Source organism: Microtus pennsylvanicus, chromosome 3 (genome assembly GCF_037038515.1).
Source record: "Microtus pennsylvanicus isolate mMicPen1 chromosome 3, mMicPen1.hap1, whole genome shotgun sequence".
Classification (NCBI taxonomy): Eukaryota; Metazoa; Chordata; class Mammalia; order Rodentia; family Cricetidae; genus Microtus; species Microtus pennsylvanicus.
This window is the reverse complement of record NC_134581.1, coordinates 55750181-55777966: the sequence shown is the minus strand read 5'-3', so window position 1 is coordinate 55777966 and position 27786 is coordinate 55750181. Positions and strand designations below refer to the sequence as shown.

The 27786-nt window shown below is 36.4% G+C and overlaps 1 protein-coding gene across 4 annotated transcripts in view; it reads left to right on the top strand.

Moving 5' to 3' along the window:
- Positions 1 to 27786, top strand: part of Dennd4a (DENN domain containing 4A) — a 105368-nt gene that overhangs the window by 30315 nt on the left and 47267 nt on the right. For all 4 annotated transcript variants that reach the window (XM_075965508.1, XM_075965509.1, XM_075965506.1 and 1 more), the window contains exons 5-13: positions 2250 to 2581; positions 4864 to 5113; positions 12182 to 12251; positions 13962 to 14131; positions 15221 to 15462; positions 19474 to 19540; positions 21066 to 21124; positions 23751 to 23895; positions 24169 to 24344. In XM_075965508.1, coding sequence (XP_075821623.1) covers positions 2271 to 2581; positions 4864 to 5113; positions 12182 to 12251; positions 13962 to 14131; positions 15221 to 15462; positions 19474 to 19540; positions 21066 to 21124; positions 23751 to 23895; positions 24169 to 24344 — 1490 coding nt within the window. In that variant the 5' untranslated portion in view covers positions 2250 to 2270. The remainder of the gene's footprint in view (positions 1 to 2249; positions 2582 to 4863; positions 5114 to 12181; positions 12252 to 13961; positions 14132 to 15220; positions 15463 to 19473; positions 19541 to 21065; positions 21125 to 23750; positions 23896 to 24168; positions 24345 to 27786) is intronic.

The window sequence follows — 27786 nt, the reverse complement described above, 5'->3', positions numbered from 1 at the left end:
TTTGTGGGAGTCAGTTCTCTCATTCCACCCTGTGGATCCAAGAAATTGAACTTAGGTAATCAGGCTTGGTACCAAGTGCCTTTACCCTCTGAGCCACCTTGCCAGATCCTAAACATTCTATCTTATGTGTGGTTCCTAAAGTTATCTATAACATTTTGAACAAAGAAGAATTATCAAATAATTATTGATAAATGATGCAGTATTGTTACTTCAAATTAATAACATTTCAGGACTTTGTATTACAGCTATTATCTGAAGAACCTTTGGATTAAATGCAAATGGTTTTTTTTTGTGATCCCCAGTTTCCAAAAATTAACATAAAGAAATTTACTTTCTGAGGCTGAAAGTTCATAGTAGACCATTTCCCTGGCACATTTCCTAGAGGGCCCTAGGATCAATCCCCACCAACCAAAAAAAAACAAAAAACAAAAAAAAAAACAAAAACAGGGAGAGAAGTAGAAGTTTGCCTCTTAGTATAGGTGTGTGTGTGTAGCTTATATGTGTGAGTTTATGTTTGTGTGTCTCTAAGCATGTATACATTCACAAGTGCCTATTTACATGCAGACTAGTGCTTCATCTCTGGTGTTTCCCTCTGTAAGTTCCCAACTCATGTCTTGACACGGGTTTCTCACTAAGCCTGAGCTCACTTGGATAGACTGGTTGGCAGTAAGTTTGAGGGATACATAGGGATCTACTGTTTGTATTGCCCCCCCCCCACCAAGGAGCTGGGTATCTAAACACAGGTCATTATGCTTACACAGCAGATACTTTCCCCTGAACCATCTCCTCTGCCCAGTATGGAAGGTTGTACTCTGATGTGTGACACAAATTCCCTCAGGGAAGGTTATTTACTTTGTACTAGCATTTTTTTAGAGCAAATTGTAGAGTTTTTCAAGTTATTAGGTGGTAAATTAGGGTTTATTGCTCAAGTCCATTTTGGAAATTCTGGGATTTAAGCAAATGACTAAGTTTAAAATTAATCTTTCCACATATATGAAATATATGCTGTACTAATCCTTGTACCCCATATGTCATATGTAACTGTGACAAAGAGGTTTATGGTATATGCACGCCTAATTTGTTTGTCTTTGGGAGTTTTTTTCTTGTTTGCCTTTATTATAACCAAAACTGACATAAGACTCATGGTGGATTGTTGTTTTAAATAGAACTTTCCTCCCTGTAACAGTGCTTTACAAGTAATGACAATGATAGAAGCATATTAGCTAAAGAAGAAATTAAGGTTTAAGAGATTGTAGACAGTTGAAGGAGCTTTTACTCTTAAAGGCTTATAGATATATGAATATATTTGTCGTTTTAGTTTATTGTAAGAGTATAGTACTCTTTTATGTGAGTTTTTGTTTGTTGTATCTGCCGAGACTCATTCATAGTAGATTTTTCCTTGTATGTTTTTGTGGTTTAGAATAGGAGCTCATCTTCAGGTGGGCTTTGTCTGTGGAAACCTGGCCTTAGGGTGTAGCCTCCTTCCTGCAGAGATATCACTAGTCTCAGAATACTTTTATTATATGTTTCTTAGGTGGAGCTTCCTGGAACCTTAAAAGTAGCTTAAGTTCAAGGTCCAGAGTCTAACTGCAGCTCAAGCCAGGGATACATTGAAGTCAACTTCATTATATGTTACTGGATAGGTAGTGTTTGTTTCAGTGCTTGGGGTTGAACCTAGGGCCTCACACATGCTCTCCACTGAGCTACAGCCAAGTCCAGTATGGATAGGTTTTAAAATTCACTCTTTAATCAAGAATCTAGTCATTTGGGGCTTTTGGTTTTATATAGCTGCTTCCTTCTAGTTTATTGTCTGATTTGGTTCTGAAGCCTTGTTTCTCTCCTTATAATGCCTTTTAAAGCACAACCCCTTGATTATTGAGGAGATGGCAGTTTTTCTGACCCAACATTAGCTTATATATTGCATTCTGGCTTTCCGTTTCCTCAGTATTTTTGATGCTATGGGAACTTGCATTATATTTTAAAGGTTCATCTATATTTAAAGGGCTGGGTTTTTGTTATTGTTGTTGTTATCTACTTCAATGATCTAGGTTTCTGTGATACCAGAATTGAAGATTCCTGTATTAGTTTTATAATAAAAATGCCAAAGATTGTTTCATTTTCAATAAAGGCACGCTTTTCACTTACATGGGTAAAATATCTAATACTAGTGTGACTAGGACTTGTGTTCTTTATAGATTTGCACTTTGACTTGACCAATTATAGAACAAGACCTTTTATTTTTCATTTAGATGCAAGTTTAGTAATGGAAGATGATTGAAGACAAGGGGCCTCGTGTTGCTGACTACTTTGTTGTAGCAGGCTTAACTGATGTTTCAAAGCCTCTTGAAGAGGAAATTCACTTCAATGATGCCTGTCACAAAGTGGCTAAACCAAAAGAACCCATCACAGATGTTTCTGTTATCATCAAATCCCTTGGAGAGGAGGTGCCACGGGATTACACATGTATTGACTTTACCCCAACTGGATTGTCAGCAGATCTCAATAACGGAAGTCTTGTAGGACCCCAGATTTACCTTTGCTATAAAAGAGGGAGAGATAAACCTCCACTTACAGATCTGGGGTGAGTATTTTTTAGTGAATTACTATTATTAATCCAAATTAATAGTGGTATGATAGCTTTACAATCAGATACATTTGCTTGGGTGTAGTCCATATTCCTGTAATCCTAGCATTTGATAGGCTAGGGAAGGAAGATTGTTATGTTTGATGCCAGACTTGGCTACATAGTGAGAACACATTTTGCCTACTACCCACTAAAATAAGGGGAGATTAAAAAAATAAAGCAATACCCAGTATTCTATATTCACTGTCTCCGTCTGTGTGTCCTGCAAGTCCTAGTGCTCCCCTTCCTGTTAGATAGCATGTTTTTAAACTCATCCTTATTCTAATATGTACTGATACCTTATTCCTTTAAATGACCTAATAGTATTCCAACATATGGTTGCACTATAATTTATCTTGTCACCAGTTGGTGGGTATTTGGGCTATTTATACATTGAGGCTATTATTAATAATGCTTTTATGATTGACTATTCATGTACAAGTTTTTATGTAGACATATTTTTATTATTTGTGTATATATACTTAGGAGTGGAATTACTGGATCATATGATAATTCTGTATTTAACCTCTTGAGGAACTTCCAGGATATTTTCCAAAGCAGCTTTACAAGTATTGCACATTCTCACCAATAGAGTGTGAGGGTTCTGATATTTTTCACAGTCTGAATAATAGTTCGTATTTATATTTGATTATTTTTGTGCTAGTGAGTATGAAATGGAATCTCATTGTGACTTTAATTTGCACTCTTGTGTTTGTTGATGATACTGAACATCTTTCCATGTGTTTATTGGCAAGTGTCAATTGAGAAATGCCTGCTTAGCTCTTTTACTCATTTCTTAATTAGGTTATATTTTTATTGATGAGCTGTAGTATTCATTCCAAATTCTTAATACAGTCCTTCATTAGGTATATGTTTAACAAATATTTTCCCCACTTGAAATTTTTTTAAGTATACATGTTTTGTCAGCATGTATATCTGTGTACCACATGTATGCGTAGGGCCCAGGAAGGCCAGAGGAGGGCATTGGATCCCCTGAAATGAGTTACAGATGGGTGTGAGCCACCAAGTGGGTACTAGGAACTAGATCCTTTGGAGGAGCAGCCAATGCTCTTATCCACTGAGCTATGTCTCCAGCCTCCTCTCCATTCTTTATAATATCCCTCTCATCATGGTATCTTTGAAGTTAAGAAATCGTATTATTTATTTGTTTAATTTGTCTCTGTCTCTCTCTGCCACCCCACTCCCGTGTGTGTGTGTCTGTGTGTGTGTGTGTGTGTGTGTGTGTGTGTGTGTGTGTGTGTGTGTTCTACCACGTATGTTGCAAAATCTAACTCAGGTTGTCATGCTTTGTAACAACTGTCTTTACCCACTGTCCCATGGTTTGATTTCATAACTAAATAGTGTAAGGCTCAGGGAAGTTAAATGTTGCCTAAGGTAATACAACTAGCAGTAGCATTTTTTAAAAATTATGATGTTTTTAACTTCTTTCTGTTTAGACACTTTTAGTGAAAGTATTATAGCAAAATTATGCAAGAAGATATTGTCTGGTCATACAACCTTCTGTAGATTTTAACTTTGACTAAAACACGGGTTACATTTCCCACAGAATGTGCTTGATTTTTATAGAGCATAGGTAAGTAAATATATTAATAAATAACTAGTTGGAATACTGAACATTAATTATTGCCACTCTTATATTAATAAGCACAAAACATTATTTAAAGTTTTGATAGGGAAATAGTTATTTGGACTGTGCAATGTAGTCTTTAAGTAAGTTGTAGGGTGTAGTAAAAAAAATGTTAACTGGAAGCATGGAGGTGATGATACACATCTTTAATCCCAGCACTTGGTAGGCAGAGGCAAGTAGATCTCTGAGTTTGAGGCCAGCCTGGTCTACAGAACAAGTTCTAGGCCATCCAGGGCTACACAGAGAAACCCTGTTTTGAAAAAACAAAAAACAAAACAACAACAAAAAACTTAACTGGAAAGAGTCAAGGTGAAATATGAGGGCAGAATATACCCAATTCTTTTTTGCAGAAGATGGAGATTATGACAGAATCTCAGGTAGCCATGGCTTTGAACTTGTTATGTAGCCAGGGATGATACTCCATTTCTGATCTTCCTGCCTCCTCTTCCTGAGTACTGGACTCATTAGTGTGTACTGACAAACACAGTTTATACAGTGCTGTATTTTAGGATGTATCCATGGTACTTGAGAGTGTTATCTTTTAGGTTTCAGAGAACTTTATGCATTTACTTTTTAAATTTTTATGTTTTAGGGTATTATATGACTGGAAAGAAAGACTAAAACAGGGCTGTGAGATTATTCAAAGTACTCCCTATGGACGACCTGCCAATATTAGTGGCAGTACCTCATCACAAAGAATCTATATCACTTACCGAAGAGCCTCTGAAAACATGACTCAGAATACCCTTGCTGTCACAGACATATGCATTATTATACCCAGTAAAGGAGAAAGTCCACCACACACATTCTGCAAGGTCGACAAGAATCTCAACAATAGTATGGTAAGTCAATTCTTTAGCACTGATACAATTAGCCACTCACCAGTGAAGAACATAATTGTAAATCTTTTCTTGAAAAATAAAATAACATAACAGATTTGGAAAAAAATATGTTTTTTAAGGATGTTGGATATTTTATTGTTTTAGAAAGTACTTAGTTATACTTTCACTAAAAACTGTGTAGGAAACTTTGTACTTCTCTACTTCTCTGTCCTTTCCTTCTTCCTTCTAACTTAAATAGCTTTTCAGTGTTCCTACAAAATCAATAAATTAACACCATGGCTGTCTCCGTGCTCTCCCCTTGCATGCTGGACCCCATGCATACACAGCTGTAAGGACATGGCTTTGGCAGTCTTCCCTACTTCTTTATTCACCATCAGTTTTCTTCTGTCAGACACAGGCAAAACTTGTTGCAATATGTCCATCTTTATAAAACTTTTTGATTCCATATTCCCCTTTCTTTCGCTGTCCCATTTCACCATTCTTTACAGTAAAACTTTTCAACCTCTGAGTATGTGATTGGGGATGAAGAGGGTGTAGCTGAGTTAGTATAGTTCTTTCCTAGCATGCATAAGGCCCTGTTTCCATCCCCTGTGCTACATAAACTTGGTGTAGTGGAACATGCCTGTAATTAAAACACTCAGGAATTGAGGCAGGAGGATGAGAAATTTAAGGTCATAATTGGCCATGTAGCAAGTTCAAAGCCACTCTGAGCTACTTTGAGACCTTGTCACAACTTACAAAAAAGTGTTGAGTGTATTTTACCTCATCTTTCACTTGCACTTTCCAGCTAAGTTTTTGTCTGCATCATCCCAAGATTTTTCTTGTTACTGAGTCCAGTGATCAGTTCTTCATCTCAGTGTTTTAGATTTTGTTCTAGATGGTATCTTTTCCCCACCAACAGTGGCAAGAAGAGATGATGCACTGGCTTATGTACTTGGTTCTTTTCCCTCTTACCTCACCAGTCATTCCCTTTCTGTCTCCCAGCATCCTGTGTAGTGAAGTGCTCAGGGTTCAGTCCTCAGTGTATTCATCTTCACAAAGCTTACTCCTTTGTTGATCTAATTATTTTAATACAATATGTGAGTGACTTATAAATTTCTATGTCTGACCAGACCCTTTAATTTATTGTCTCTTGTTAGTTATTGTACTTATTTAGAGCACCTCAAATTTAACATGACCTGCAGTGAAATCTTGATGTACCTTTTCAGACCTTCTTGATGTCACAGTCTTGCTTGTCTAATAAATGGATATTTTACTCAAACTTACTTAGAACTAACAAACTTTGGAGAAATATGAACTTCCATTTTTTAATTAATTATGTTCTCCTATAAACTTGGTTGACTTTAGTTTCAAAGCATACCATGAACTTGATCATCTCCTAACCATTTCAGTGTCATAAGCCTGATCCAAGCTAGAATAGTCTTTAAAAAGTTGCATTTACTTACTTGTTTATTTTTCTTTGAGACAGGTCTCACTATGTAGACCAAGCTGAACTCATAGAGATCCTCTGCCTCTGCCTCCCAAGTGCTGGGGTTAAATGTGTGTGTTACCCACTCCTGGTCCCATCTGGTGTGTGTGTGTGTGTGTGTGTGTGTGTGTGTGTGTGTGTGTGTGTGTGATTTCTTTTCAACAACAAGCTTTTTTGCTACTCATCTATATTAGTTTATATAATTTTCTACTGTCTTTCAATAATTAAAAACTATTCCAGAAACTACAAATATAGGGTAATAAATACAAGTTATTTCTAGATTTCCATATTACCAGTGATGCAGCCTTGATCAACCCTATGCCTTTTTCTATGAATGTTTGTTAAAATAACACTGGAAGAACAAATAATTGAAAGTAGAATTAGGGATTGAAGAGGTGGCTAAGGGTAAGAGCACTGGATACTCTTGCAGAGAACCCAGATTTGGTTCCCAGCACCCACTTGGTGGCTTACAACCAGGTATGCACATGGTCCACATATATGCAAGCAGACAAGCATTCATACATATAAATAAAATTTTTAAAAGGAAGTAGAATAGATGGGTCTGTAGGTATGCCGTGTCTTTGGAAATATGTTGACAGGCTTCTTTGAAAACATGAGAGTAGTTGGATGGCTTTGGTACACATCCTTAATCCCACCACTCAGAAGGCAGAAATAGGTGGATCTCTGAGTTTGAGTCCAGCTTGGTCTACAGAGTGAGTTCTAAGACAGCCAGGGATACACAGGAAAACTGTGTCTTGAAAGAGAGAGAGAGAGAGAGAGAGAGAGAGAGAGAGAGAGAGAGAGAGAGAGAGAGAGAGAGAGAGAGAGAACATGGTGGTGACTTGCATTTCCTTTATCCCTAGTCTGTAAGAATGCCTCCTCTTTAGTCCTGCACCTTGCCAACATTGATTGTTGTCAGTTAATGTCTTTTGAATTAACTAAGTATGAATCACTGTGATATTATCGTTTTTGTTATTGTGGAGAGTTAACATCTTTTAATGAATACAACTACCACTGAACCTATGAAAATAATTTCTAAGGCTCTTAATGATGCTCCTAGATTTCCCATAAGATTTTATTTTAAATATGTATGTGTGTTTGGGTATGTGCATTTGAGTGCAGGTGCCCACAAGTTCAGAAGCTTTGGACCTTTGGAGCTGGAGTTACAGGCTTGCGTCCCGCCTGATGTAGTCGCTAGGAACAGAACTCAGAACTCAAGATTTCTGCAAGAGAAGTACATGCTCTTAACTGCTGAGCCATCTCTCTGACTTTTCCCCTGGATTCTTGAATAATCATAAATATACTATGTTTCTTATGTATGTATGTTTATAATAAGGCTTAACTTAAGCATAAGCCATGGTAAGAGATTAGCAACAGTAACTAGGAATGATATATAACAAAGCAGTATAACAGTAGCCAACATCACTATCTAATATGTTGGAGCCCTTGTTAAGTATGGTGAGGGCTTCTCAAGCACAGACGCTGCTGTCGCTGCTGAGTAATAATTGACAGATAGCAAACTATACAAGTGTATTCTGGACCAAAGGGTGAGTCCTAGGCAGGATGGAACAGGATAGTGTAAGCCCCATCACAAATGTCATGCAGGTTAAAAATTCTAAATTGATGGGGGAGGTACTGATGAGGCCCCATCTCTAGTTGAAGATCTAGTGGTGGTTGATGGCTGCTAGGGGAATGAAAATAACTTTTCTGGTGTTGGGTGTTTTATTTATTTATGGGTGTTTTAACTGTGTGTACGTCTGTGTGCCTGGTGTCCAGGGAGGCCAGAAGGTGTACCATCGAATCCCCTAGGACTGGAATTACAAATAGTTTTGAGCGGCTGTATGGTTGTTGGGAATTGAATTTGAGTCCTTTAGAAGAGTAGCCAATGCTCTTAATTGTTGAACCATTCCTCCAGCTCTGAGATTAAGTGTTTTGTGAAGGTGTGGCCACTGGTAGGTTGCCCATGCTCTAGAGGATGCCCCCCACACCCATGCAATACAGGGAGCACTAATTAGAGTTATTTTTGAAAGAAAGAAAGAAAGAAAGAAAGAAAGAAAGAAAGAAAGAAAGAAAGAAAGAAAGAAAGAAAGAAAGAAAGAAAGAAAAACAAGAGGGCATGAATTTGGAAGTTAAAGGAGAGCCACGGGAGCTGGGGTGGGGGGAAGGAAGGGGTAGTTAATGTGACCAAATTGGCCACAGACAACTGAACTGTGAATGTGTGGATAAGGGAAGTCTAGTGAAAACAGCACTTTTTAATGAAGAGTACTGCATTGGATGGGTTTGGTATACTTTGTTCTGTCTTCTAGCATAAGACATTGAAATTCTGATTTTAATGTTAGAAGCAAGCTGTTGACATAACTAAATTTATGTAAAGTAAGTTGTATTCACTGCTTATGTTCTATGTGGTATTCTGAGTATTTCTTCACTCCTGCCAATGACCTTAGTAAGTATTTAACCCCATTTTATAAGGAAGGCTATTTGATAATTAAAAATGTGGTTCTTTTCTCATCTAAACACCTTCAATAAGTTGATGAAGCAAGACTCAGGTTATAAAACTGCAGAACCAAGAGCTAAGCATTGTGCTACACTTCTCATGCCCTGTTGTGTGGCTTATAATTTCTGGGTCAGAACATGTGTTTACTCTCAAGAACTGTATCCAAAAAATTTTAACTGATTTATGTTCCTGTCAATTTATAACTTTTTTAAGAATTGAACTTTTAATAACCAATTTTCTTCTCTCTTTTTCCCCCTTTTAGTTTTTCAAGACAGGGTTTCTCAGTGAAACAGTCCTGGCTGCCCTGAAACTAGCTCTGTAGACCAGGCTGACCTCTAACCCACAGAGGTCCACCTGCCTTGTGCCTCTGCCTCCCAAGTGCTGGGATTAAAGGCAGACACCATCACTGCCTGGCTTTTTTTTTCTTTCCAGGCCATTCTTCAAATCTTTTATTTGTTTGTCTGCTTTCTATCTACCTGTTTATTCGTTTGTTCATTTGTTTGTTTGTTTGATTTTTCAAGACAAGGTTTCTCTGTGAAACAGCCCTGGCTGTCCTGGAACTCACTCTGTAGACCAGGTTGGCCTCGAACTCACAGAGATTCACCTGCCTCTGCCTTCCAAATGCTGGGATTTAAGGTGTGTGCCACCACCGCCTGGATTTTTTTTTTAAAAAACACCAATTTTCAATTTATTTATTTATTTAATTTTTGTCGAGACAAGGTTTCTCTGTGTAACAGACCGGGCTGTCCTGTAACTCACTCTTTAGATAAGGTTGGCCTCGAAATCACAGAGATCTGCCTGATTCTGTCTCCCTAGGCAATTTATCAATTTTAATTTCCTAGCACATACAAGCAAGCACCGTACAGATGTTAGGCTGTTTAGTGACAGTATCAGTGAATCCCTTTGAAGGTTAATGCAAAGTCATACTGAGAAATTTCTTTAAGAAACTATTTGAAAAGTGATTACTGCAAATATATAACTTTATCTTAAAAGAATTCATCTGTAGGTATGTCACCCCTAATAAAATGAACATTTTTACTCTAACTAATCATATGTAGAAAATTTCCTTGAAGATTGTTATGATTTAGCAATATTATATAACTGTTGAAGGGCTTATAGTAGAAGAAGAAAATCATGGTAGCAAATAGAATTTTGGGAGTGGAGGGGGGTGGTTGAGGGGTGAGATGCAAGGTATTGTTCTGTACCTCAGCCTGGCCTGGCCTCACTAGGTATCCAGATGAGCCTCCAGCTCATGGTGATCCTCTTGCCTCACTCACTCTCCCAAGTGCTGAGATTACAAGCACAAGCTCTTACATTTGCCTCACAGGTAGTTTTTAAAGACTGTAGTAATAGTAGTGGTGGGAGCAAAGAAAGTTTTTGAATTCTTTCATGAATATGGGATGTAACATACAACATTTCAGATTTGGTGTGGTATTTTAACAAGCTTACAGGTACTTGGTATTTTCCCATTTGCAAGTTTTATTTTGTGGATGTATGTATGTATTTGTTTTGAATTGAAAGTAACTGACATTGTCATTATAACTGTTTCTAAGTCTCATTAACTAATCAAGGTGTCTTAGCTAAACTTTTTCCATTAAAACTAAACCCAGAGTGTGTTTCTTTTTTTCCTGCTGAGACAGCAGTCTCTCTGTTACCACAAAGCATGTATTCTCCTCTGCCAAGAATAAAGAGGCATTGTTAACAGCATGGTCAGCATAGACTCTAGCTAACCTGCTTGCGTTTGAATCTCAGATGTGTAGAGTGGACAAATTCCCTCACTATTTGTGCCTCAGTTTCCTCCTTCATAGCATACAGATAAAGTGATTTTCCTACATACACATTTTTGAAGAATAAATTAATTAATATTAGAAAGAACTTAGGATAATGCCTGCAGTAATAGCAAATGATGTATAAGTGTCAGATGTTATTAATTACTACATAATTCTTTTTTATTATTTAATATTTAGAGAGGAGCTTTTAAGAATTGTCTAGTTGTTAAATTGTCTGAATTTTTCCTTTTAAAAAAGATCATAAAAAGAAATATTACATGATTATTTTCATACTTTTCTTTATTATGTCTTATTTATTTATTTATTAAAAATTTCCACCTCCTCCCATTTCTCTCCCCTTCCCCCCTCCCGCTCCTTCTCCAGTCCTAAGAGCAGTCAGGGTTCCCTGCCTTGTGGGAAGTCCAATGTCCTCCCCGCTCCATCCAGGTCTAGGAAGGTGAGCATCCAAACAGACTAGGCTCCCACAAAGCCAGTCCATGCAGTAGAATCAAAACCCAGTGCCATTGTCCTTGGCTTCTCAGTCAGCCACATTGAGAGAGTCTGGTTTGATCACATGCTCCATCAGTCCCAGTCCAGCTGGCCCTGATAAGCTCCCATTAGATCAGTTCCACCTTCTAAGTGGGTGAACGCACCCCTCACAGTCCTGACTTCCTTGCTCATGTTCTCCTCCTTCTGCTCTTCATTTGGACCTTGGGAGCTCAGTCCAGTGTTCCAATGTGGGTCTCTGTGTCTATCTCCATCCATCGCCGGATGAAGGTTCTATGGTGATATGCAAGATATTCATCAGTGTGGCTATGATACTTTTCAATCAACGACCAAAGAATGGTTGTTGATATTTCTGCCTAAGTTTGGGACATAGAATAAAGTATAAATTTTTGTGGCTTAGTTTTATTTTATAGGGCCAATTTTCCCCCACCACAGTGAAAAGGGGAATTGTCAGAGATTATGAAAAAAAAAGTGGGCAATGATTCTAATAAAATGCTAACAAAGTAACATATTGAAAATAGTTGAAGCCGGGCGGTGGTGGCGCACGCCTTTAATCCCAGCACTCGGGAGGCAGAGGCAGGTGGATCTCTGTGAGTTCGAGACCAGCCTGGTCTACAAGAGCTAGTTCCAGGACAGGCTCCAAAGCCACAGAGAAACCCTGTCTCGAAAAACCAAAAAAAAAAAAAAAAAAAAAAAAAAAAGAAAATAGTTGACAGGTGAAATCTGTTCATACGTGGTAGCGAATACATATTGGGCAGCTCAAAGAAGTTCCATTTTCATCAGGTTACTGCCTTTTAAAGTTGAATGCTATTTTTTTCCTCTCTCTTCAGTGGGGATCTGCAGTGTACTTATGCTATAAAAAATCAGTGGCAAAGACTAACACTATATCCTACAAAGCAGGTAAGAATAATTTTGGGGGGAATAATTTATGTAGAAACAGTTTGTGGGGTCTACAAGGTTAAAGACCAAACCAGCCTGTGTGCCATGTTAGGATGTGTTAGTATCGGCAGTTGAGTTCCAGCCCTTCTCTTGAGTCTCAGTTTATCTGGAAGTGTTTTGGACACTGCATGAAAGATCACTTTGAAAGGAAAGTGAGATTATGTATTTAAGCCTCAAATTTAAGTAACAAGTCAAGCTGTGGTGGCACACGACTTTAATCCCAGCACTCAGGAGACAGAGGCAGGAGAATCTCTGTGAGTTCGAGGCCAGCCTTGTCTACAAAGACAATTCCAGGACAGCCAGGGCTTCACAGAGAAACCCTGTCTCAAAAAATAAAGAGCAAAAGCAACAACAACAACAAAGTGTAAGAAACAGCTTCAGCACATGCCAATTCTCTTTAATTTTTAAACCTGTGCGAAGTATGAAAAGTATACTTCCTTAATATTTATATTAATTTATTCAAATTTAATGGTTATATTTCATGGTTATGAATAGTATTCAAACTTATTTGCAATTTTATGAAGTATAGTCAAAATGTCAAATGTATTGATTTTACTTATAAGATAACAGATTTAACCTTTTAAAATTAAGAGTCCTTGACTCTTTTCCCTTTGACTTTCCAGGGCCCACAATTCATCAATATTTCTATTCTCACTTTATAACTGCACTGTTGCATCATGACCTGAGAGACTAGAGCACAGTCAGCTATGGCCCTCAGGGGACCCCACTGGCTGGTTGGCATGTGATTAGAGGGAGAACCTTAGTTTATCTAGTTCATCTCGCCTTACAGATGAAAAGAAAAGATGTTTGTTGAGAATCAGAGACATTGGTAGTAGAGTCAGCTGTTCAGATTCCCAGTTTGTCTTTTTGTTTTTATGGCATTACCAGTCATGGTTTCTACCTAACTTCAAGGACTTAATTGTCATGAAACCTGCTTTCTATTTCTAACACCACAATATTCAGTATAAATATCTGTTTCTAGTGTATGTTCAGTGGAAGATACCTATTCCATTTTCATGAGTAAATTATCATGAAACCCTGGGTTATTTGAAACTCCTATCAACATATAAGTGGGGATAATTTAGAATTATTCAGAAGCTGAGTTTGTGGTAACACCATTCTAATGGTATTCCAAATCTGTGCTACTCTTTTGTGAATTATTTTTCATTTGTGTAAGAATTTACAATTAAATACTTATAGGAGATTTTATTTATATACATTACATATGATATAAATGTATATTTATATACAAACATATATTAATATATTATGTATAATATATTAAAAGGCCTAGAAGAATAGTTAATAAGAGTGATAAAGTAGATATAGGCAAACAACCATATTGAAAGTTTTAAATATATGCTTTACTGTAGTATGGCATGAGGTGAATTTTTAGGGGTATGTGTATTTTTAGAGGGTTCTCTTTTTCTTACTTCTAACCTAGCTTTTGTAGATGAAGTTTGATAACTGTTAAACAATCTAATAGTTAATAATCCTTGAAGATTAGCATCTATATAAATCCTACTCACACATTCAGAATTAACTGAATATAAACATATATGCAATTTTTGACCTTCTAAATGTGTGAAATAAAGTATTTTATTATCATTCAACTTAGAAAACACCTACATTCAGGAGACAGTGATCTAATAGTTCCCATTGCTGTCATAGGTCTAATTTGCAGATATCCTCAAGAAGATTATGAGTCATTTTCACTACCAGAATCTGTTCCCCTGTTTTGTTTACCAATGGGTGCAACTATTGAATGCTGGCCACCAAACAGCAAATACCCTCTTCCTGTGTTCTCTACATTTGTGTTGACTGGAGCCTCAGCTGAAAAGGTACTGTGTATTAACTAGTGGTATTTGCTAATTTCTTGTACCTGTTAAAGCCATAAGCTTCATATCTTCAAGGAACAATAGTTAAAAACTGACTAAATCAAGCCAGTAATACATATTTCTTCTACTTGGTCGTATTTGCGATATCCAGAGACAGGAAAGCAGAGTTTTCCCATCCTTCCAAGTGCTTGTTTTTGGTCTTGTTTTTAAATATTAGTGAAAACTTTTCTCATCCCCACATGTTGATCCCTCATTGGTTCATATTCTGTGATAGAAAAGCTCCTAAGTAATGTCAAAGACATCATGAAATATGACATGACTTTTTTTGTTTTTGTTCTGTTTTTGTTACTGAGGCTCAAACCTTGCCCTTGATAAGTGAGTGCTCTATTGCTGAACTATATTCCAGCCCTGGAATTACAGAGTTGTAGTTGGAAATCATCTAGACCAGCACTTTCAGTTTGTGGATAGGAAAATCCAGTGAATTATTCACAGTTCAAATTTGTCTCACTTTCTTACTAATATTCAAGGATTTCTTATAAAAACATTTGATTTGTTTTTTGTTTTGTTTTGTGGCTGTTGTCATTGTTCTTGGTTTGAGACAGCATCTTTCTGTGTAGACCAGGCTGCTCTTGAACTTGCTTAGATCCTCTGCATCCTGAGTGCAGGAATTCTAGGCTTGAGTTACCATGCCAAGGAACAGTTGCTTTCAGTCTTTATTTTAAAAATATAGTTAACTCAAAATACCTATTTTCAATAGTAAGTATGCTTGAAAATATTACTGTGTAGTTAGTAGATGTACTGAGAAAGCAGTCAGAAGGTGTGGTGGCTCATGCCCATAAACCCAGTGCCTCAAGAGACCGAAGCAGAAGATTGCAAGTTTGAGACCAGCCCAGGGGACCCTGCAGCCTAGGAGACCCTTTAGCCTGTAAATTTTTCTTTTTTAAAAGAAGAACAAGATTGATTTTAGCATTGTGTTCCTAGTCCCTGGCACTTTACCTACTCATAGAAAGCATCCACTAAATGTTCAAGTGATGATGTGCTTTGAGTAAATAATATTAAGTATATTTATTAAATATATTTCCTGTTTTACAGGTCTATGGTGCTGCTATTCAGTTTTATGAACCATACTCTGAGGAGAATCTTACAGAGAAACAGAGACTTCTTTTGGGTTTAACGTCTCTGGCGGATGGAAAGTCTGATGGTTCTAGAACAATTCACACTAACAAATGCATTTGCCTTCTTTCTCACTGGCCTTTTTTTGATGCATTCAGAAAGTTTCTGACTTTTCTCTATCGTTATTCCATCTCTGGACCTCATGCCCTTCCAATTGAAAAGTAAGTTAGATGTCTTATGATTTAAAATTTGACACTTCGAGGTGGGCATGATACATATTTCTGTGAGTTTGAGGCCAGCCTGATCAGCATGGTGAGTTCCAGGACAGCCATGGTTATGTAGAGAGACCCTGTTCAAATAAAATTTTTCAGCTCTTTCTGTAGTATATTCGTACTAGTAATTGTGCAAATTTTATATGGAAATTGTTTTTATTGAGAGTTATTTGAAAAAGTTTGGTTATTTATGTAAGACTTCATTATAATATTTTTATAGTCTTGTTTTTTTAAGTAATTTTATTTCTACCAGAAAATAGTTTAATTTATTTTGAAGTGAGTATTTGGAATATGAATATATATATACACACACACACACACACACACACACACACATTATTCTTAATGAAGTTTATAGCTGCCAACTTAATGGAATACTGGAACTAGGTTTTTTTTGAGGTGCCAGAGATCAAATTCAGAGCCTTATCCATGCCATATAAGTGCTTTGTCATTGAGTTGCATCCCCAGCCTGGAAATATTAAAACTCTTAAACTGTATTTGTAATTTTTATGTATAATTTGAGGTATTATGAGCCTTTAAAATAGTCCTGTGTTTAGATATCATGAATTTAAAAGAAAAAATTGATAGACATTCTGTTTTTCATTTTGTAATTTTAGTGATTTACTAAGAGCACTAAAATTTTATGATGTTTTATTCAGTAAGACAATGCAGAGGAGGTATAAATACATCACTGTAGATTTGACTTTTGTCTTTGGAGCTTAGTCATACTTTGATCTCTGTTACTTCAAGCCATCTATCTCTTAAGTCCTTTTTTATTTTTTTTGACTTTTCGAGATAGGGTTTCTCCGTAGCTTTTGGTTCCTGTCCTGGAACTAGCTCTTGTAGACCAGGCTGGCCTCAAACTCACAGAGATCCGCCTGCCTCTGCCTCCCGAGTGCTGGGATTAAAGGCATGCGCCACCACCGCCCAGCTCTTCAGTCCTTTGACAGAATTTTCTGACTCTGTTGACAGTTGGAAAGTAATACAGTTACCATTTTTATGATAGTTCATAAATATAATATTGCTCTAATTATCCTATGCTCTGTTCTGCTCTTAATTTTAGTTTTAAAAAGCTAGCACTTCTCAAGTATTTTGATACTAGAATTCATTTAAAATTTTATGAGGACTCAGTGAGCCTTTCTTTGTGTGTTGTGTCTTTCAGTGCAGACATCTTACTGCAACAGAAATTAAAACTAATTCATAATAAGTTATTTAAAATTAATAAACTAGTTACATCTCCTTGAAAAGTAACTTTTTTAAAAACAAAATGTTAATGAGAAGAGTGTTTACGTTTTTTAAGTCTCTAATGCCTTGGCTGATTGAACCCTTTCAATTGATTGAGTTCTCTTTCATGGTTCTGTATTCAGTCTGATGCAGTATTGTCTTAATTGAGGTATGTGAAGAAAATCTGACATCATACAGATATGAAAATAGAAAATAGTTATTTTAGGATTGTGGATATTATTTTTGGCACTGTATCAAAGCTTAGCAAATGATAGTTTCTTCCAAATTAATGAAATTAAACCTAAGCAATAGAGTTTCCTTCTGTGTTCTGTTAAAATCTGAAGGTCTCTTTGAGTCTTGACTGAACACTGACTCATGCATGATCTTGTAGCATTTGCATTGGTCATTTGGACAACAGTTGTTCACTGAGATAAACACATATTTGAAACGCAGTCAGGTGTCTCCCTCAATATAAGAAAATCACAATTATTAATGTCACTATAGCATCAGAAAGAGTTTACTTTTTAAACTTTTTAATATGTGTGTGTGTGTGTGTGTGTGTGTGTGTGTGCATGCATATTGGCATGTCCTTGTCATGGTGCACATGTGGAGTTCAGAGGACTTTCAGGAGTCTGTTCTCTTCCTTCCTTCTTGTGAGTCCTAGAGATTGAACTCAGAGCAAACCAATGACATGTATTCTTTCTCCTAGCTACATTCCCACTTCTCAGAAAAGTTTTGAATATTAGATATCTTTCAGGTTCATGGTGACAAATTCTTGCTTTTCATTTGAAAGTTTGGATTTAATTATTGACAGCAATTATTTCTAGTTTTTTCCTTGCATTAATAGCACTTTGATCATTTTTATGTGGAAAATATCTTTTGACTACCCAACATTGGATAAGCTTAACTTGCCAAACATCTTCCAAGCAAAATGGCATTTTTTGTGGAAAAAAATAGCCAACTCACTCATTGCAAAATCAAGATGACCACATGCTTTTGTATAGTAATACTTTATGAGTATTTACCCCTTCATCACTGAATAGTCTAAATGTGTGCCCCGGAATCAAATATTTACTGTTTCAGATACATTAAGTCAGACATCCTTTTTCAAGATTTATTATTTTTGTTTTATGTGTGTGAGTGCTTTGCCTACATGCATGACTCTGTCCACATGTGTGCTTGGAGCCCATGGAGATCAGAATAGGGTACCATGTCCCCTGGAACTAGAATTACAGTTGGTTACAAATCACCATGTGGGTGTTGGGAACTGAACCAGGTTTTCTACAAGAATACCAAGTACTCTATCTCTCCAGCCCCAGTCAGAGACATTCTTAAGTGAAACTAATATTTCTTTTACTGTTAGTCTCTAATAGTAAAGTGGTAAAATACTGCATAGTTTACCCCTGCCTGATTCTCAGTAGAGTGCCAGCAGTTCCATTCACAATGATGTGCACTATCACAGCCACTGCCAACTGTGTGAGTCTCACTATTCTCTTCAAAGAGTTTGGACCTTGTGAGTGCCCCCCCCCCCGAATGGTTCTGGATACCTTTCGGTTTCCATGATTTATATAGGTCATGCTTTTCTGACTGCTTCAGGTAATCAAGCAGACGTGTGTATTTTGGTACTCATTCCTCTAATCTTTTTTTTCTTTTCGATTTTAAGTAAAGGTAGGGACTAGTAGCTTCACACCATTTTACATTTTCTGTTATGTTTGGCATTGTCTTTGCACAATACATAGTTAAAACACATCTGAGTTCTCTACCTGATTGTAATGATTGCATTGCTAAAAAAAAAAAGAATAACATAATTTTGAAATAACATTTAGAAGAAAAACAATACAAGAAGAAGACAGCATATTCCTAAAGGGAGTAAAGATTTTGTTTTGTCCTTTTTATTTCTATAGTGTTCAAAACCAAACTTATTGATTGGTGCATGTCTTTAATCCTGGTGAGCAAGAGGCAAAGACAGGGGGATTACAAGTTCAAGGCCAGCCTGGCCTGTATAGCAAATCCTATCCCCAAAACCTAGGTGATATAATTCAATGAGAAAATACTTGCTGGTGTCTGCACGGTTTTGGGTTTAATCAGTTTCACCACAAACAAACAAAATGCAAAACAAAACCATCTCAGCTGATCTAGATTTTTATCCATTACTAAATGGAACACTTTGAAATGGGGAAGTCTGTTTATTGCCCAGCTGCCTTGAATTTCTGATTTCAAGTGATCCTCAGCGTTCCAAGTAGCTGGGACTACAGGTCTGCATCACTTCATCTTATTCATCGTTTATAAGCACTTAAACTCAATCATTTTTTAGCATCTTGAATAATTTTGTCACAAAACATGAACTATTTATTAAAAGTATATTACAAGTATAATAATTAGCTTCTTTAGTAATGTCGATTGTTACCTGCTTAGGGAGAAGAAAACATGGTTTTGAGACAACTAAAAATACAAACATTGTTGAATAGGATCAGCTATTAACATAAAGTTACAAGGACTGGAGAGATGGCTAAAGGCTAGGCTCACAACCAAAAGTATAAGGTTATTGGGTTTAAGCAGAGACAACTTTAGTGACACAAACAACTTTTTGTTGTTAATTTGTTTTCCCAGTACCAGGGGCATTGGAGTTTAAGTGCACAGGGCCTTAATGAGCTTGAACTTGCGATGGCATGTTAATGTCTGCAGCCAATGATATTCACTTTGGAATCAATTTGAGTTTCTGTTTTTGTTTTTAAGGCATATTTCTCATTTTATGCATAAAGTTCCTTTTCCGTCTCCTCAGAGGCCACGGATTTTAGTTCAGGTAAGGTGCTTTTCATATGAGGCCATATGAGGGCTCTGACATGTAACAAGACTAACAACTACATGCAGAAAGTAGAATGAGCCCTGGGGAAAACCAGATGTTCTTGCATGTTGGAGTTCAGGCCCTGATACTTTATTAACTGTCCACAGAAGGGGGCTTTTGGTATACTCCATATAATCCCAACACTTGGAAGGGAGAGGCAGGAGGGCTGAGAATTTGATTTTGTTCTGGGCGACATAGTCACTTCCAGGCCAGCCTTGTCTAGGTAGGGAGTTCGTCTCAAGAAAAAAGGAAAATATGCAGGGAATGATCCACCAAATTTTTTCTAAATATTGGAAAGTTTGTGCCCTTGATGATCATACAGTTGGTGAAATTCATTAGAGTAGTTATCAGGAAAAGTTGTATGTATTGCAAGAGGACAGAAATGCAGTACCTTTAATGCAACAGGGAAATTTATTTTTTAATTTTTATAATTTTATTTATTTATTTGTTTTACATACCCATCTTATTTCCACCTCGCTTCTCTCCTCCCACCTCCCCACCTTCTCTACCCCCTGCCCTCCCCACCCATCCAGTCCTCAGAAAGGGTGAGGACTCCACAGCAGGGAAATTTAAGTCACTATAAATGTTCTCACAGTTGAGTGCATCTCTCCTCTTTTGTTTATATCTTGTTTGCGTTTTCGATAGCTTAAGTTGCCTATTTATTTAACCATAATCTATGAAATGATTCATACAAAGGAAATACTTTCATGTGTTGTCACCATGTGTATACTGGTTACCGCAGTCCTGAGATGGTATTAGTAGTATTATAAATCATTTCGCAAGTAGATATTTACTAATTTGTAGAAATGTGCATAAATTTGAAAATGCAGATGAAGTTAATTACATTATTATATTGATACAGAAAAATTTCTAGAACATACTTGATGACATTGACAATCTGTCTATGCATCCTGTCATTACTTCATGATATTTCGTGCCAGAGTGCCATATAGCACACTCCACCTAAATACATGTGGAATTTGTTTTGTAGCAGAAGCTGGCAAATGTTTCCTATTAAGGATCTTATCTAAACATTTGATCTTTGCATGTTATCTGTTCTCTGTTGCAGGGGCTCAGCTCTGCTGTTACAGCACAAACTTAGCTAGAGGGTATAAAAGAAAAAAATCACATGACTATATCCCATTAGACTGCTTACAAAGCAGGTAGCCCATGGGTTTGTTACAGGCTATAGTTTACTGACCCTAAATGTATAGTATTGCTCAAATAATTTCACCTGTTAACATAAATTTGTTAGAATAGAAATTGGGGGAAAGTTGAAGACATAAGAAATAGGATTCAGAGTAAGAAGTTGTTGGAAGGGGCCAGTGGTCAGGATATAATTTAGTGTCCAAATGATACTAACTGTTCTTATGCTGGTGATCTGGGAAACTCCATGGGTAACACCATTAGTCCATATCTACTGCCAGAGCATGCACTCAGAGTTCATCTTTATATTTTACATGCTTTGTTTTAAATCTTCCAGTTATCACCACATGATAATTTGATTCTCAGTCAGCCTGTTTCTTCACCTCTTCCACTAAGGCAAGTAAAGCTTTATTTCTGTTTGTTTCTCTAAATCAATGTGTTCTCTAAATCATATTCCCACATCCATGCATCTGCTAGCAGAGTCCAGAAGAGGGTGTTGGCTTTCTTGGAAGTGAGCTACAGGTAATTGTGAGCTTCCCAGCGTGGACACTGGGAACCTGGAAGAGCAACAGGCACTCTTAACCACTCAGCCGTCTCTCTAGCCCTAATTATTTCTCTCAATCTAATGTGAACTAAAGTAATCTATATGCATGTTGTCTTCCTAACTTAAATTTCAAATATTGCTGGAAGTACTTTTCATGTAACTGTTTCTTAGCTGATTCTTTTACTTAATACTGGGATTACAGTTTGCAAAAGAAAGAAAAACTTTTACAGTAGTGATTGGTAGTCATGTGTATCATTATTGTCAGTATTTAATTGTTATGTAATTAGGAATGTATCTAAATTATGAAGGTAATTCATTTTTTAATTGTCCTCTAACATACATTCAAATGCATTTTTTTGAGATAGGGTTTTTCTGTGTAACCCTGCTGCTTTAGAACTCACTCACTCTGTAGACTGGGTTGACCTCAGACTCAGAGATGGGTTTGCCCTGCTTCCCAAGGACTGGAATTAAAGTCATGTGCCGCCGCCGCCACCCAACCAAATACAATTTTAAATTTAATTCAAAATTAAAAATGCTTATTAAACAGTACATATTTCATCATTCCAAAAGTTCAGAGGAGTTGTAAAATATGCTTTCCCTACAGTATTATTTCTTGAAATTTAATTAGGTGTGTGATTTTTCTGTCAGAAATAGTTATGGTATAATTAAACTATTATATTGCACATACCTTGGGGAGACCAGCTGCCATCTTTGACACTAATTTTGTAAGAATTACAGATGATTTCATCACTAGCCCTTAGCCCAGAGTGACGAGTGTTTTCCAAGCTCTTATCTGAGTTGAAAATAAAATGGACTTACCAATTACAAATGATTCTAAATTGCCAAAAGACTTCATTGAGGTAACAGCATTGGTGAGATATAATTTCCACATTACAAAATTTACCCAAGTAAAGTTTGTAAGTCACTGATTTTATTCGCAGAATCCTGCAGCTATTATTTTAATAAAATTTAGAGCATATTACTTATCCTATAAAACCAGCCCTATATTCTTTGCTGTTAACCTAATAATCTGTCTGTCTCTGTACGAATGTGCTCAAACACATGCACTTGGGAATGCAAACACAAACACACACACGTGTACACACGCTAATGCACACACATATGCATAGGCACACCTCATGTGCACACACAGCATAGGCACCTCTTACTCTGCTTTTCTGTTCTATAGATTTATCTCTTGTATATTTTATATAAATAAAATAATACTATATTTAGTCTTTATTTCTGACTTCCTTCATCGAACATGTTTTGAGGTTCATTCATCTTATAGTATATATTGCTACTTTATTCCTTTTATTCCAGCTAATATTTCATTGTATAAATATACTGTATTTTATTTATCTGTCTATTAGGAAGCTCCTATATTTTGGCTACTGTGAATAACTTTGCTTTGAACATATACAAGTTTTTTGCAGTCATGTTTTAATTTTTTATTAAAAACCTTATTAGTATTGCTTCATCATAAAAAAATTAACCCAGTAAAACCAGTTCTTTAGCATTATACAGGCAATATATTCATTGGTTACCATGTTACTTAGTTAGTCCAGCATTTTCTTCCTATACAAAATATCTAAGTTTACTGTTTTATTAATTTGCTTTGTTGATGTAGCTCACCATTTTATAGCTCTTGATTGCCTACTGTTTGTTACATTATAATAGTGAGGAGTTCCTGCTCCTAAATCCAAACTTTAGTATTTGTATTTACTCAGAGAAAACAGTCCTGAAAAGGCATGATTTCTGACAGTCACGGTGAAAGAAGTACCATAATAAAAAACCTTCCATTAACGTCAGGCATGGTGATGCACACCTTTAAAAAAATCACAGGACTTGGGAGGGTGGGGTAGACAGGTTTTTTGAGTGCAAGGCCAGCCTGGTCTGTGTAGTGAGCTCTAGGACAGCAAAGGCTATATAATGAGACCCTTATTCAAAAGAAACAGGCAGAAAATCCTTCCCTTAAAGGGTTGGCTTCTAACCAAGCATTCTTTTAACTTAATTGAATTCTTTTGAGGGGACATTATGTATGTGGCAGATCTTTCTGCATAAGATGATGCAGATATGCAGGTGTGTTAGCAAATACCTGTAGTCCTAGCACTTAGGAGGCCAAGACAGAAAGATCTATAATTAGAGACCAGCCTGGGCTACATAGCCAGATCCTGTCCCAACAACATCAACAATAACAAAAAGAAAATAAGCAGTACAAGCAGAAGACTTCCCATTTTCCATATTGAATGCAGTACCAAAAAGTGCATGACTTTGAAAACTCATCCAATTACGTTCTTTCATACTGTTTGTGATGCTGTATTTTTCCTGTCAGGACAGTAATTGCATTTAAAGTTAAATATGCACAGCCCCACTATTCTAGTTAATTCGGAGTTTAAATAGTTTTTTGTTGTTGTTATATTTCGTTTTGTTTTTTGTTTTTGTTTTTTAATTGTGTATTTTTGCTTGGATTGACAGTGGTGGAAAGTTTTCAACACTACTTCAGAATCTTGGCCCTGAAAATGCTGTGACACTACTGGTGTTTGCTGTAACAGAACATAAAATTCTCATCCATTCCCTACGGCCTTCTGTGCTTACTAGTGTGACAGAAGCATTAGTGTCTGTAAGTCTCCGTTTCCTACAGGCATGCAGTTCAGTTTAAACTTAATTTATTCATGTACTTTAGAGTCATTTTAGGGCTTAACTACATTTCAGAAAGGAATGGATTTATATACTGTTGAAGCAGTTTTGGTTTCCTGACTTAATTTTAATCATTTAATACATTATCAAACATTAAACTTTAGATAATAATCAAAAAATAATGCTGTGTATGTGTTGATAAGTTCTTCTTCAATGTCAAAATGCTTAATATTCTTTCATCCTTTGTTTATTCAAGATGATTTTCCCTTTCCACTGGCCATGCCCATATGTTCCTCTCTGCCCACTGGCTTTAGCAGATGTCCTCAGTGCGCCATGTCCATTCATAGTAGGGATTGATTCAAGATACTTTGATCTTTATGACCCTCCACCAGATGTCAGTTGTGTTGACCTAGATACCAACACCATTTCTCAGTAAGTACACTTTAAATTTTATACCTAAAACTTTATAATTTCATCATATCTATATGTGACTTTGTAGTTTATAATTGCTGAGTAATGTTCTTTTGAGATGTATTGTTTTTTGTATTTGGAGTACCACTATCTCCTTGTCAGCTCTTTCTATATTTCAGTAGAGTATATTTAGAATGTTACAGGTGCTTTTATTGAAAAGGAAACAGACTTTTAATCCTCAGGCTTTCAATATTTAAGAAACATAATATTATGCTTACTTAAAAACTTAGCACACACAAACTTAGCATAATGGGAATCAAAGCATAAATAGAAGAAGTTGGGGGATGGAGAGATGGCTCAGTGGTTAAGAGTACTTGCTGCTCTGCAGAGGACATGGTTTCAGTTCCCCGCACCCACATGGCTGCTAACAACTATCTGTAGCTCCCATTCCAGAGGATCTGATGCCTTCTTGTGGCCACTGTGGCCACTGCACAGAACATTACACACATACATATAAAACATAAATAAATCTTTTCAGATGATGATTGAGAAGCTAATAAAAATGGCCAGGTACCACAATAACTCATACCAGATGAGTATGGGAGAATCACAACTGAATTAAAACCCCATTCCTATATTAATACTTCAATATTATTTCTAGTTTAACACTTTCAGAATACTAGTGTAGGATAGCAAAATTAGCATATTGAAAATTTAAAATAATCTATAAATGTATACATAATTTTGCCTCTTTACATTCTAGGAATGTAGCTTTAAAAATGTTTTATAATTTCTTTGTATCTACATTTTCAGATTAGTTTTCTATCAGCCAGAAAGGAAGAAAGAAATGGATACAACAAGATGGCATCCACCACAGGGTCTGGTTAAAGTAGCCATTATTTAGTCCATTGGTAAATCACAAAAGCTAGTTTAGTTTTGCCCTTGATAGGGAGATATGAAATAGTGTTTCCTCTGTTTTCTTATGGGACCAGGGAATGAACTCAGAGCTCATGCAGACTAAGCCTGTGCTCACTATGGTACACTCGTATCGTATTTTTTTTAAAGATTTATTTATTGGTTATATTCAGCATGTTTTTCTGCACATCAGAAGAGGGCATCAGATCTCATTACAGATGGTTGTGAGCCACCATGTGGTTGCCAGGAATTGAACTCAGGAGCTCTAGAAAAGCAGTCAGTGCTCTTAACCTCTGAGCCATCTCTCCAGCCCCTCGTATTTTAATAATAGAATTATACCATAAAGGCTTTCAATTTAACTCCAGAAGTTTAGACTGACTCTCCAGCTTTCCATGTATCAGAACCTCAGCTGCTTAAACCATTAGAAAAGTTGAAAAAAAAATATTTTGGCCAGGTGGTGGTGGCGCAGGCCTTTAATCCCAGTCCCTGCAGAGGCAGGTGGATCATTTTAAGTTCAAGGCCAGCCTGGTCTATAGAGTGAGTTTCAGGACAGCAAAGACTGTTACATGCAGTGACCTTGTCTCAAAAAACAAAAAAAAATTTGTTTGGAAGTATATGTACAACAAAAAGCTTTTATTCATAAAAATATAAACCAATAAAATAGGGTACATATTTTATACATGGAGGTCTTTTTAATATGTGATTAATAAAGCAGCGTTTTTATGAGCAACACTGTTCTTTAGCAGGACTGTTTCATTTTTTGAAACAAACTAGTCCTTTGCTTTTTCACTTGAGGAATGTTAGGCAAGATGGTAATTTGTTTTTTTTTTTTAAACCTTAGGACACTGCCTTTTTTTTTTAAAATATTTATTTATTTATTATGTATACAATATTCTGTCTGTGTGTATGCCTGAAGGCCAGAAGAGGGCACCAGACCCCATTACAGATGGTTGTGAGCCACCATGTGGTTGCTGGGAATTGAACTCAGGACCTTTGGAAGAGCAGGCAATGCTCTTAACCTCTGAGCCATCTCTCCAGCCCAAGATGGTAATTTGTAAATGTGAACTAAGTACCAAAATGTATGCTGTGTTTATTAGGATATGCAGATTTTCCCTCTTGTAATTTGTTTTAATCTTGTAATCTTTTCTTGCACATACCTTTAATCCCTGCATTCAGGCTACAAAGGGAGACAGATCTCTGTGAGGTGAAAGCCAGCCTGGTTTATAGAGTGAGTTCCAGGACAGCCAGGGCTACTTAGTGAGATCCTGTCTCAACAACAACAATACTCTTGTTTGGTATTTTATTTCTACTTTGATCATTAATTAATTAAAGAGTCAAAATGACATGAGTTGTTAGCACTTGGTTCCCTCTTCAGTAGACCTCCCTTCCAAACCTTGGGAAGACCCTACAAGTGAACTAAAGCTCCCTGCTTTCCTTCATCCAGGGTTCTGAAATATCAACCTGAAATTTGAAAGAAAAGCAAATCCCAAGTATAGGATTTTTAGCTTCCTTTTACTATTCCAGGTACATACAATACAGATTAAGTTCTGAATATCAAGAAATGTCTGAAGGAGGGGTATAACATTTATAATGTAATTTTGCAGAAAGTTGCATGTATAGGCTAAGTGACCCCATTTTAGTCTAAACTTTATGAGGAATTTCATAATTCCTCTGACAGATAAGGAAGCACAAGTTTAGGTTTGTAAGCAGTTAAAGAGACATATTGCTTACTCTGTGAACACTTGGTTTTTAAACTTGATCTCACTGTGACACTAAGAGTTCTGCCACTAATAATGAGGTAACTGCTTGTGTAATAGTAATCTAGTTAAAGGGAGACACCATAAGTAAAAATGCAGAAGGCTTTCAGAGATTAAAAACTCAGAGAAAAACTAGGTAAAGCTTCCCTACCTGACCACATTTCACAGAAACAATATCCATGGCAAAAGAGGGAATTAGGATTAAGTGGCAATTAGATATTTTTCTAACCATACTTGACTGCCTTCTTTTAGAGATTGGTAACAAAAAGGCAAACAAATAAATGTACTCCTTTCTCTGAGTTCCCATATCATGCTCTTAGTCACATTATAAATGCAAGAACTAATTACATAATAAATGTAAAAAGAACATCTGCAATTTTACCCCGCTCTGCCATTATTTTTATTCTCATTTGTGGAAAAGAGGATAAATTCCAAAGTCATTAATTTTTGTAAGTTTAAGCTTTCTTGTCTAATCTTTTTGCTTAATTTTCAAAATTTTATTTGTTCTATGAGAAGTTTAGGGGATATTTAAAAACATTAAACACTAGCTTGGGAAGTTCTACAACCTACTTTACTGAATTGTTCTTTGGTGCATAAAATTTGATGGGTTTGCTTTTCTTCTCTTTTTATCTTTATTTTTCAATTTTCAAAGTGAGTATTTATTTTTTAAATGAAAAAAGATTGAAAAATCAGATGTAGACTAAACAAAACTATAGTTAAGTTCAAAAGCTTTGTGATTCCTTATACCCCCAGCCATAGTAAGAGACGACCTGTATTGTAATTATAATACA